We start from the raw sequence: 13,428 nt of genomic DNA, 5'->3' as shown, positions 1-13,428 counted from the left end.
GCAAATGAGTCGATTTTATAAAATATTAAAAATCTAGAAAGGCAGGTGCAATGTAAGAAAAAATAACACCCTCAAGAGTTACAAGAGCACAAGCACCCGTTGATGTAGTGAGTTTCATACCGCCTCACGGTGATGACACACCTCCATCACAGTGAAAAATGATTTATCATCAATCCCATTTTTTTGTTTGTTTTGTTTGATATATAAAGCTGTGTATAATAACCTGCAGCTGTGATAGAAACTAAAACAATTTCTGGTGTAAGACATTTTAATACGTGTCTGTCAGGTTGTTCACAGCTGTCTGTACTGTTACTGCATTTGTCTTCTTCTAATAGCCTATAATTTCTCTCATGATTCTCTTACGTTGCCATTTTCTAAAACAGTTGCGGACAGTTAGAAAACTACTTGGGGCTACTTATTATTCAACATACTGAAAAATATATAAAACTTATTTAGGCAAACCTATTCTGTCCAATAAACTAATCGAAATCGATCCATGAGCATGTGCTGTGAGAATAAAATTAATTCTAAGTTTGACTCCTCATAGCCTATTAAACAGGAAAATACATTTGGGAATTTTCCCCTATTATATTAATCTTAGTTTGATAATTGTAGGCTTTTTTAGTTTTGTTTTAGTATTGAGTATTGTTATGATAGGACGGGATGCTTTTATGGGCTCCAATGCCTTGGTAATGTGATCGGGTTTTAGGCTACCATTACATATTTTTTAATGAATAGCGAAACATTGCAACTCTGATGTGATCATCGTTAAAGCAAAGTAAATATGTTGTTATTTTTGGCACAGAACCTCCACAAACAACATGGCTGAAAGCACATGTTGTGCACAAGCACAAAAAAATGGCAACTGAGTAATTTACATATGGTTCTTTTAAATATTTATTTGAATCTAAAATGTGTACAATATATTAAATGCTCCTTTTAAAGTCTGGATTTTAGCAACTTTCTAAAAAAAAAAAAAAAATCTGCACCTTTATAAGACTTAAACTGTGTGTTTTTGGTATGCAATTTGTTTTACTACCTCAACCAATTGTTTAATATTTATGGATTACATTTATTTTATTGTACTAGTTAGAGTTCAGGAGAACAGCCATGTCAGCCCATCTCAGAAAGCAACACATGCCAGACTGATACTTTGAAATCTGCAATACATTCATTTTGCACTTTATTTTAACAGTCTAAGTGTTGACAGCCTTTAGTTAATTGAGACCTCGAGAAAACAATATTACAGCTCCCTGGGGCTGCCGAGGACTACAGTCTTTGTCACTAGACACACATCTATTTTGTGGGGATGAGTTTTATCACCTAAAAAATGGAATGACATCACACAACAGAACTAGATTTATTCATTCACATGGTACGTACCTTGTTTAGCCTTTCAACTGAAGGGGAAGATCTTGAGCGAATGTGATGTGGCACAGTCCTCTCTTCAGAACGTTCTAGTAGGTCTTCAGCAGAGGCCGATTTCCCAGAACTTCTTGCAGCGGACCCTCTCTCAAAAGACCTCTCGGGCTGTTGCTGATGCAGGATGTGTGTGGAGTGTCTATGGCTTTGGAGGCGCTCTGTGGAAGCAGCAATGGTTTTGTTGAGCTCCCTCTCTGAACTGCAGAACAGCAGATGTTTCTCAGGGTTGGCACGGCCAGAGAAGGAGCTGTTGCTTGAGGATTGTCGAGAAAGGTTGCTGTCGTAGTAGAACGAGGCTTGATGACCAGGGGGCAGGGTAGAGGAGACCTGCCTTGACCCTGGGAGACTATCTGCATATGAGCCCCATTGTAGACTCTGGTCCTGCAGAGAGATGAGGCTGGAGGCCGAGGACAAGCTCTGGGAGTCGTAGCTGCTAGGGTGAACGTAGGAGCTGTGGGGACGATGCCTGCTGTGGACCTTGTGTCCAGTTTTGCGCTCAATGTACTCTGCCAGCGCCGTCTGCTGCAGCTGCTTCAGCTCAGGCCGCGAGATGCCTGGGCTGACTGCTGGACCATTCCTTGCCTCAGGTTCGAACATCCTCCGCCGGTCCGCAACGCTTGTTTCAGGGAAAAGGAAGTGCTGGGGTCCCTTTTTCTGGGAGGGGTAACGCAAGTTCTCAACATCTGACACCCCTAACTCATTTATTTTCTCAGGCTCTGAGTATGAGCGCTTCTTTTGCTCCAACGTCAGTCGTTTACGGCCACAAATACGGGGAACAGGAGGTCCCACGGCCAGAGCACTGGGGAGCTCTGGGGCTAGCGTTTGGCCCACCTCCTCAGGTGTGACTACATGCCTTTCCCTTGGAGTGTGTGGTGATACCCCGCCAGGTTTGGTGTTGGTCTTAGTTGAAGTTCCTCTGTCCAGAGACATGTGTTTATTGAGCTGTGGTGGATTTACAAGCAGGTCTTTACGCCTGAAGGAAGTGGACCGAAGCACCTTGGACTGTGCATCTTTTATACTGTCCCTGTAGGCCCTGTTGAATGAGGTGTCCTGGATGGTGCCCAAAATGTCCTGCAGGTCTTCTTTCCAGTGAAAGTCCTTCCCATTTTCATCAGTCTTCAGCTGGAAGGTGCTTTTACTTCTCTGCAGTGGCAGTGCTATGCTTTGTGGGTTGTTCTGAAACTGCTGCTCTCTGTTCCTTTGCTTTTTATCTGCTTCTGCTTGGGGCTGTGGCTGTTTGAAATCTTCCAACCCACCCATGGTCTTCCCTTCCAGAACGTAACCTTGCATTTTCCCATGTGCTGGTGCCTTAGCATTGGAGCCTTCTGTCATTTTCAACCGACTCCGAATGTCTTCAATGCTGGAATAGGAGCTTTTCCCTCTGGAGGACTGGCTTAGACGGCTGAAGCCAAGACTATAGTTGGTGCTGCTTGTGCTGTGGGAGCGTTGCTGCTTCTGTTCACGCTGTTCAATTTGGTTTACCTTCTCTAACACAGAAATACGCACTGCGGTTACATCGCTCTTCCCGCCTGGAGCACTTTGGATACTGCTATGGCTCCTGCTGCTGTCAGGGCTCCTGGATCTCTGTCCATCGTGTGAGGCATTTTCATGCCAAGATGGAGGCTGCTGCCACACAATAGATTCACTGTGGTGCTTTGAAGAAGGATGTCTTCTGAGTTCACCCCCCAGGTTTGAGGCTGTCTGATTTTTGTCATCATAAGAGCCCTGTGCACTGATATCTCTGCAGCTTCCATATTCCATTTGCATTTGTTCAGAAATGCCTTGGCCATCCAGAAACACATCATTTTCCAGGTTATTTTGCAAGAAACTGGTGTCCAGTTGATGACTCCCTTCAACAGCTCTTGTTGGCTCTTCTTCTCTCTTCCACTGTTGCTTGTCTAGGATTTCATTACTCTGGGGACACTTCTGCCCTTTCAAACTCTGCTGAAGTGACGTGTGTGAATCCCTTCTGTCTTCATCTGAATTTCTGGGAGAATGCAAGCACCTGTGCTCTTGGCTTTGTGTTTGGGTTGTGGCATATATGTCCGACTTAAAGTGAGACTTATAATGAAATTTGGTTTCTGATTCCTCTTGCTTTTTGTCTTGCTGGTTCTGGAAGGGTTTTGGTTGATGATAACCAGAGGGCTGGTTTGCTATGGTGGAAGAAATATTGCTTTGGTATCCATTTTCTGAGACTCCCCCTTCTATGTTGGGATCTGTGCTCTGGTCGTTCTGAGAGCTGTACCTGCTTTCCTTTGCCAGCACAGGGTAAACCAAGCCACTGGAAGTGGGGCAGCTGGTGGGAACCTGTGCAAAGTGAGGTTCTGGCTGTGGCACTGGGTAGATCCCTGTGGGAAGCATGAGTTTCCCCGGCTGTGTGGCCTGCGAAAAGTTCTGTTTGGGTTTGGTGGTGGGGCTGCTTTCTGGGCTCTTCTCAACCACAGTGTGCAGCTGACCCTCTGCAGAGAATGAGGATTTCCCTGAAGTGATGGAGGTGCCAGGATGAGGCCAGTAACCCTTCTGCAGGGCCCGGGAGGACCTGGCCTGCTCCAAGCTGGACCAGGAGTTGGGCCTGTCATGGTTCTTGATGGCAGCGTAGCTGTCACTGCGCATGGGTGGCGCAGGAGGCCCTTTCACGTTGACGCTCTCATACATGTTCTTGTGATGCGTCTGGCCCCACACTGGGCCGATGCTGTGCCTGTTTGAGACTTGGTTCTCATAGCTGTTGTGGTTGTGATAGATCACACCTCCCCTAATGTCTGACTGGACCTTGCCATCGCTGTTACGGACCAGCGCAGAGGAGCTGACCTCGTGCTCCTCCGAGATTCCCTGCTGGGGGTCATAGACCGTGCGGACATACCGGATGTCGGCCTGCCTCATGCCTTCGGGACCCCGCTGGGAGTTCATGTTCTCCATGGAGAAGGAGCGCTCCTTGCTGAAGGAGGCGGCTGGGTACTCCGGGATGCTGGAGCTGGTGGAGAAGGAGCTGTAGGCTGAGTCTCTTTTGCTGTGCAGGTGGTCAATGCTGTTGGATGACTTGGAGGGAGAGAGCTGGTGGCAGGAGCTGTAAACGGGATGGCCGTGGTCCAGGCTCTCCATGCTGCCCCGGGAACTGTACTGGTCTGGACTTTTCCTCAGGTACCCGTGGTCATAACCAGTGAGGTCACTGGTGGAGGAGCTGGACAGGGAAGAAGCAGGGAGTATTCATTAGCGTTAAGGTCAGAAGCAGATCTCAAAAGTATTGAGCACTCAGGGATTGTGCTAGCCAGCTGAATCATGTTATAAATAATGAGTACCTTGGCTGTTTATGTGTCCTACACCCCAACTGTAAAACACTTTTGCTTAGTTTAGGTTTTCTATAAGCTTTGGACATTGGACATTCATTCCTCCATCCATTTTCAGTAACCGCTTCATCCAGTACATACAGTTCATGGTTAGGGTGCCAAATTTTTATCTAAATTGTATATTTTCTATAGTTAATATTCATATATTTATATCATATTAATTACAACACATTTTAATTATCATAAATATATAATTTGGTTTACAAACTTTTATGCCATGGTTTACAAACATTTCTGAACATTTCTGTCAAGTGTGTAGATTGGAATTTGTAAATTGCATTATACTTTGAACTGTACTGTATTTTTGCACTTTGTATTGCTCTTATGTTTTGTACGTCACCCTGGATAAGGGGGTCTGCCAATAAATAAATAAATAAATAAATAAATAAAAATAATAATAATAATTTAGAATGCGTGTTATTTAAATTGCTATAAATTGCCAATTCCTCTTGGCACAGAAGAAAATCAAACTACTCTTAGTCTTGCTAACTGACAGTCTTGTACTAACAGTAGAACATCTGTTGTATGTATTACAAACTCCTTTAGATTTACTATATCACATTAAAAGAAATTCAACACGTTGCTATAGGAATTGTGTGTGCAGGGCTTTTAAAGCAATTCACTGAACAAATAACTCAGATTAATGAGAAAAACTGCCTACAAAATGGGTAAACCTTTTTTTATTTCTATGACAAACAATTTCCCTTTTTGGTTTTTCTGACTTTATCTTTCATAGTCGATTCATTATTATTATTATTAATATTGTCAATTCTCCACTGTGCCATTGTACTTGCAATGCTTTCTGATTTACAAACACAGCTTATATATTAATATAAACCATAATAGGTTTATTCTTCATATTCCTTCTCTCTTCTCACTACAAGTAAAATGTTCAGTTTTTTTAAGCAGGATATTGTGCTGAGGGCCATTATGACTAATAATAATAATAATAATAATAATAATAATAATAATAATAATAATTATTATTATTATTATAATTATTATATTTTAAATCTCTTATATGGCTTAATTAGATTTAGATCACCAAAAACTAAGCATGTGGTGGGCATGTTTATAAAAATATCATAACACCCCTCAAACAGATCAACAGTCTCTTTGAGTTGACTGGCACAGCTCCTAGACTCTCTCTCTCCAGTCCATGTATGGTTATATGAATGCTGAAGAGAGGAGGTACGAAATTAAAAGGTAAAACACTAATTGGTATTATTATTATTTAAATTTCAGAAGAAACAGAAGTGTGTCCACTCACATGTGCCTGTCGTAGGAATATTCAATTATCAGAGAGGCCTTGCTTTATTTGTCACAGTTGCAGGATAATCTGAACAACACCACCCTGTCCGGTCCACATCAGCACAGAAAACACAAGGCAAACGTTCCCATTTGTGAATTCAGCAATTACAAGCAGCCCTGGCAGCTTTCCAATTGGTCATTGTTTCTAAAAGGAATGCTATGTCCTCTTGTAATATATAGGACTGTCATGCCTTCATTGTTAAAAGGTTAAGAAATTGAATTTTATACAGCAGTTAGGATAATTCGTATGCCACCTACAACGCAGTAAAGAGTATGCTAAGAGAGACAGCTGAATCTTGCTTGTATAATTAAAGTCCTGCTAACAGCTGACTGAGGCTGTAGGTTGTATTCAGAGTGGATGCTTGCTCAGTTTCCTAGAAAAACACTCATCCCCTCCCACCATAAATGTTTTAAATTCCAATATGTTAACTGTTAATACTTTGTACACTAACTCCTATCTGCCCCATGCTTGTCCTCTTGCATGCTTGTCTCAGTGCAGAGTCAGCGTCTTCTCAGCACAAAGTGAGTACCTGCTCTCTGTTACCTTACAGCCCTGTACTGTAATAGCTTGATGTATTTAGTAATAGAAACTAATAGAAAAAGCCTAATAGGCCTAACATCCTTGCACATGATGGAATCCAGGGAACAACAAGACTAATCCTTAGACTGGAAGACAAGCAAAAAGAACCTGTCCAAATTAAATGACATCTCTCAAGCATAGGTGGGAAAAAACAACAGAGATCTAACAATATCCTGAAGGGGACTGATATAGGCAATTCTGACTGTTCTTTGGACACTGCCTGGAGACCTATCAATTTAATGGGATCAAATTCAGCACTAGACAGAAGGTAATTTAATTTTCTTTAGCGATGGGTGTCAGGTTTGTATCATAAACATGTTTATTTCAAACGTTGGTGAGATTCTGGGATCAACAACCCCACTAGCAGCCACATGACTGAGATGAGTCATGCATCTTTTCCAATCTTATCTTATTCTTATACTTCGTTAAACATACTGTATCGTCTTTGTAGGAAAAAAAAACACCTATGACATGTTCATTTGGCAGTGAGATAAGAACTGAATTTGAGATCTATAAAAGAACAAACTTCACTGCCTACATATAGAGCCTTCATCACGTCAATGAAGACAATAGAGAGATAAGACTTGAATGTCAGTGTTCACGTCAGTACACTGTAATGCACAAACACCGCACTGAGAATGCAGGTGAAAGATCACAGTAACACTGGACATTGAACATACTTTGGAATACAAGTGACTACGCTGAAAAGGCTGCTATGGAGTGGTATCTCGTCCAGGGTTTAACCTGCCTTGCACCTGGGTTGTCCGCCTGGTTATGCAGCCCTGTGCTGGATGAAGCGGTTATTGCAAACTGTAGGATGGATGGATGTTGAAAATGAATTTGAAAATCCATGACTACAAAGAAGTGCACTTAAAAGTCACACAGACTAAAGAGAATGATAACTGCATATCCAACATAGCCCTTGGCTGTTTCCTTCTGGATGAAAAAACACAAGAAATGGCGCTTCGAACCCGAGGTCTAGAGCAGTTAAAATTAAGTCATTTTTAAAGATCAAATACATACAGTTGAAAACACTCAAAACAATTACATTGTATCATTTGAAAGTCTGTGTGAATCATCACGCCACTTTAAGGACTTATTAACAACAGAAAATCTATCTAAAGAGTCAGAATTTGCACGATTGATTTTGAAACAACTTACGTCAATATACATATACTTATGAAAATAAGACCTGTTTTGTGGAGCAAAAGCTGGAACGAACTAGAATTGTGGGCAATTGTTAAGATTTGCATAGAAGCCTGACATTACATTGGACTTTTCCATACTTTATCCCAGCTGCTACAATAAGGCACTCCCCTTTCTCTGCTTTGCTTCAGGAAACCAAGGCTGTTTCGAAATGGGTGTATAAGCACTTGACAATGAAAGACTCTCAGATTCAAGTGGCTGTTTTCTTTTTGATCTTCCTGTGTGTGTGTGCGTGTGTGTGTGTGTGTGTGTGTGTGTGTGTGTGTGTTTTTTTTGTCTGTTTTTTTCTGTTGCTTGAGTGGGGTACAGGACAGCATCCAGAGAAGGTTCTTTTGTTTCCCTGCCAACAGCCCCAATCCCACTGACCTGGAATGGTACGTTTGGTGCCAAGCAGTGCCGATGGTGCCCTGAGATATTTGCATCATGCTGGGATCCTGTTGGCTCTCCCCTAGCTTGGTGGAGTGCCAGGAATGAGGTCGGGATGCTGCTTCACTCCTCCTGTGGACAAACGGACAGGACACATTGGTTAGAGCAAGGAAATCGGGTTCAGGCCTTGTAAAGGTTTACCGTGGTATACCAACGGTGAAACAACAGTAAAGTGTAGGAAAGCAGAGGAGAATGGTGGTTAAACACAGTGAGGTAGAGTGAAATGTCATACGTGGCAAACCAAGGGCAAAGTGAGGTATTACTGTGGTGAACATTCATTAGGAAGAGACCAGTTGCACAATGCACCTTGTATGTATTGTATTGGGGGGGTCCTCATCTTGCCACCCAACAGTATACCCTTGAATTTAACTGAGGCCACAGTGTTACCAGTGAAAAATGTATCAGTGTTCCCTAGGATAGAGTTTTTATTTTATTTTTTGAATGAGTCATATTGTATGTGTTTCTATATACGTCCTAGTCTAGTGTTGTAGAGGATAGATGCACTGGTGCAAAATGGTTGATTCCAAACTGAGAGGGTGGAAAAAGGAAAACAATACTAACAATTCCAAATAAAATAAAATAAAGTATTCATGTCTTGGTAAACAGTCAACAGTCTGTATTTGTGTTAGAGAAATTATATCAATATATCAAGAAACGTAAGATCAAGTCACTGTGAATTGTTTGGTGTAGGGTGTAGGGGATGACATTTAGGATTAATAGTATTACAATGAAGGACCAACCAGTTTACGGGGAACAGGAATTAAACAAACAGAAGCAGCTTATGAATTTACATTCTATTTCAACACCTAACACTTAATATGACAGGAAATGTAAGACAACTATAAAGGCTTGTTTCAGCTTTCCATTCAGCTGGATGAATTTATACAAAGCAGTTTCGGTTAGGATCCAAACAATGACTCCACACACATTCTTTTTCCAGTACAAATGTTTCTGCAAAGTACTACATAGACGGTACTGTTTGTGTAATTAGGATACTGTACTTAATTCTTGTTGACTGAAAAAAGGTTCTAAGGATAATGGATCGCTAATGAATAGCTATATCCTCTGTTGTATATATGTTTACCTACAGCAACCAGCAAAGCCCCCCCCCCACGGAACGCATTCAATCCATTTTCAATTCTACAACCAGTTATGTGTTTCTCTTTAAAGTTACAATAATTATTATAATTATTTTATATTTGTTGTTGTTGTGGTTAACAACAATGTCTAATAAATAAATAATAATAATAATAACAATAATAATAACAACAAGGAAGTAGGACAAAAATAGGACTTGTAAGAACAGATTCTGAGCTTTTGTGAATCTGTCACAGAAAAGACAATGTGTTTCATTATTTCTAAAAAATATATATTTTATTGAAATTCTACAACAACTTTTCAAGGTAGTCCCTCCATACCCTTCATGCTAAGCTTCCCTAAGCAGCTTGTTTTGTGTATTGTATGTCAAGGGGATCAGTCCAAGCAATCTGCAGTGCTTAACTCTTGACAGTCTTATGTCTCCAGTGCTGTTTAACATCAGCAGATTTTTTACTTTTTTGTTCTGCATATGTATTATTTTCTACAGTTACAATAGAGCCAATAGGTATTATACATGTATTCTGCATACAATTTTAGTAATTTGCCTGAAGACAAAACGTATCTGTCGTCAAAACAATTTTATTTAAACTTTATGACATTTTATTCCCACCAGGCCTGGTATTACACAAGTTGATTACAGCACTAAAATAATTTCTATTAATACCCAGAGTCTTAATCTAGCCGTTTCCTAAAATAGAATTCCTGATTTATAAAAACAAAACTAATTTGATCATGGTCACATAACTCCAAGAAATAAAGTACCTATGTAAGTCCACTGATATGAAAAAGAACGCAGAAACCAACGGCGTACATGTGTTTCCAATTAAAAGTGACAGCAAGGTTAATCACCTCAAATGGAGCTGCAGTCACTTAGGTTTAATCACTTTTAATTACACAGAGAGCAGAAAGTTGAAAGAAAGAGAAAAAATACATTCTTATAGGAGAAACAAAGAGCTATGAGTGTAATATAAATAACAGTACATCAAAATCAATTGAAAGAGTACAAGTAACGTATGCAGAAGAAGGGAGTGTGGGAATAGAAATTGGAAATCAGAAATCAGGTAGGGTGAAGTTTCTGGTAAAGTGGCATTATTATCTTCTGAATTACAAAGGGGTTATCGGTCACAAGTTGTGCAATGGGCTTTTGTTGTCCTGTGCTTCTGTTCCTGGGAAGGTCTTGTTAAGAATAGTACTGAGAGTATCGAACACTCCCTGAGGCTATTCTCCTGCTAGCCAAACAGTGTAGGCCGAGAGTCAAAACTGTTCAAACTGATGTGTTGACAATTACATTTATACACTTAATTCATCCTTTCCTTCTACCTTATCCTACATCATTTTCTTCTCAGGATACTTTGGAAGCTGTCTTTTATTGTTCTATGTACAAATATTAAGCTGTCTAGCACATTTATGTCTGAACAGTTAATGCTGTCCTTAAAACAAAATAATTAAATTTAACATTAAAAACACAACTTTTCTTATGATTACTGTTAATGTTATAATAATAATAATAATAATAATAATAATAATAATAATAATAATAATAATAATAATAATAATAATAATCTTTAGCTTGTAATTTAGGTTTAGTATTTATTCTAAACCATAAAACTAAATTTGTCTCAAAAGAACTGAGGAATCCCTCTTCCACATTACAGATGTCAATATAATCTACATTTTGACCTAAAGAACCTGTGTGTACAAAGTATACAAACAGTGGGCGACCTACTTTTATAACCATCGCTTTTAATCTCCCCCACATTTATCTGACACAAATGCAAACTGAAGTATAGTGAGGTAAAAGTTAAAGGTATTAAAGCTTAGGCATTTGTATTCAAAATCAGAACAGATTATTGGGTGAGGGTGTTGACCATAAACCCTCATTCTTAAAATCACTGAGAGAGCAAAATGGAAATGAACACTCCACCAAACCATATTAAAAGTGTAAACAATAATAAAGACCAAGTGAAGTTACAACATTTCCTAACAGACCTTACTCTACAGATATTAATCATCATGGGCACTGATCTGCGATTGACAGAGATCTCTTTCTCAGCTTTTCAAGATTTATGACTTGAGAACAAGGATTGCTTCAAACAGGACACAGATACTGAAAAGCCTGACAACCCTGTATTGCTCTTTTAACCGACAGAGTTGTTGTCCTAACATAAATACATCTGAAATCACAATGCACTCCTGAACATTGGACCTCACAGGTACAATCAACTTCATTCATTTTCAGATGCCCTTCCAGGTCTCCTCCGAGACTCAGAATGTGTGGTGTGTTGAGAAGCACATGTCCTGACAAAACAAGCTCTTATTCCTTGGGTAAACACATATATTGTGCCTGTGCCCCATTTGAAAGGACACATCTTCTAGTGGTTGGATTGAAGATAGACTAAGGCTGTTTGAGCTCAAAGAACTGGCAAGAGAGACAAAAAAAGTTACCTGGCTGTAAATCTCAGGACTCTGGAAATGAAGCCGGTGGCGATACTGTTAACACTGCTTTCTGAAGGGGTTTTGCACAATGCTCCCTGATCCACATCATTCTTCTTCTGCTTCCTCCTCAGTTTTCTCCTATAGAAGGCCTCAAGCAATTCCATTGTGCTCTGCTTCAGCAACTACACTAAACTGGCAGCAGAGAAGAATTCAGCCAGCCTGGCCACTGAGACACAGCTCTTATTAAAACGTGTAATTAACTGTCATTACCGTGCATACGATAAAGCATGAAGTAAACATCCTGTAATGAGTTGAGAAGCTGACTGGGAACAAACAAAAAATTTAAAAAATGGGTATAGGATTATACTAAGTTGTTTCCAACTGCTAACTGATTTGTACGCTTTGAACAAATGAACTCATGATAGCATGTGGTAGTCTAGCGAACAATAATTGTTTTGTACACCATCCCCAGTTCTCCTTAATAATGTGATAGCTTCCCCACTTGTCTTTGCTAAACTTAAAATGCAATGCTACACTCCTATGCAACAAATATATATTTTTAAATGAATGTTAGAAATGTGTGATGCTTTTATTTTTTACAGACCAAAATTGGCCACCTTTTTGGATTTCTAAAAGACACAGTATACATTTAAAATATATTTTAATTTGTAATCCATATATTTATTTAATGTGTTCGAAATCTATTGCAGAAATTAACCTCACCATAGATTTGCAACCTATAAAATCAATATATGGATTACAGACTAGAATATATTTAAAATATATCCCTTATATTTTGACTATATTTAAAAAAGGGCCAATTTGGGCATATGAAATATATAAGGATCACACATTTATAAAAATATATATTTGTTCTGTATGGGGAGTCTCTTCAGGATTTGTCTTGACAATTGTTTTAATCTTACTAAATCTCCTATTTGAGCTTTCTTTTAAATAACTGATATGGTCAAGTTTCTCCAATACTTCAGTGAATCATAATACCCAGAAATGTACATAAACATCATTAAGAAAGAGAAAAAGTTAAGGGGGAAAAAAGCATCCAAAGTCTATTGGACAGAAAGCAATATTCAAGGATGATTCTTTGTTCTCTTCGTAAAAAACAGACGACCAGGGTGTGTCTTGAAAAAGAAACCTTATCTCCACTGTGGGAACAAAGTCAAAATCTTTTATCTCGTGATCTACAAGGAAACTAGAAATTATGGAGAGGATAAGAGAAGAGAGATTTTGCAGCGCTCTGAGATGTCTAGCTGGGGCTGCATCTTCCTTTTGGGGAGGAAGATTTTTTCATAAAGTAGGGGGACTTGGAATTCATCACCGCCCCCTGTAAGAAATCCAATTTGTAAGGAATCCCACAAAAAGCAATCTGCAACCATCATGATGTACCATCACAAAGAATGCTTATTGGTACAGGTTTTATTCTCTACATGGCCAAGATCTAAAGCAAACAGCCCTTGTTGTCTAACAGCACCAACAGATGATCAAAGAGGTAAAAATAAAAGTAATTAATGTCATAACCCCCTACTTTCCTTCAGTAATACCCAGTCTGTGCAGTGTGTTATCATTCTGTTGTTGGGTAGAAACATC

At 39.6% G+C, this 13,428-nt stretch overlaps 1 protein-coding gene across 3 annotated transcripts in view; it reads right to left on the bottom strand.

Annotated features, from left to right (window-relative positions):
- shroom3 (shroom family member 3) overlaps positions 1 to 13,428 on the bottom strand; it is a 62,047-nt gene that overhangs the window by 11,435 nt on the left and 37,184 nt on the right. For all 3 annotated transcript variants that reach the window (XM_066710915.1, XM_066710916.1, XM_066710917.1), the window contains 2 exons: positions 8,230 to 8,361; positions 1,384 to 4,600 (listed from right to left, as the gene is read on the bottom strand). In XM_066710915.1, coding sequence (XP_066567012.1) covers positions 1,384 to 4,600; positions 8,230 to 8,361 — 3,349 coding nt within the window. The remainder of the gene's footprint in view (positions 1 to 1,383; positions 4,601 to 8,229; positions 8,362 to 13,428) is intronic.

This window comes from Amia ocellicauda, chromosome 8, assembly GCF_036373705.1.
Source record: "Amia ocellicauda isolate fAmiCal2 chromosome 8, fAmiCal2.hap1, whole genome shotgun sequence".
NCBI lineage: Eukaryota > Metazoa > Chordata > Actinopteri > Amiiformes > Amiidae > Amia > Amia ocellicauda.
Note: the sequence above shows the minus strand (reverse complement) of the source record. Positions and strands in the feature narration are given on the sequence as shown.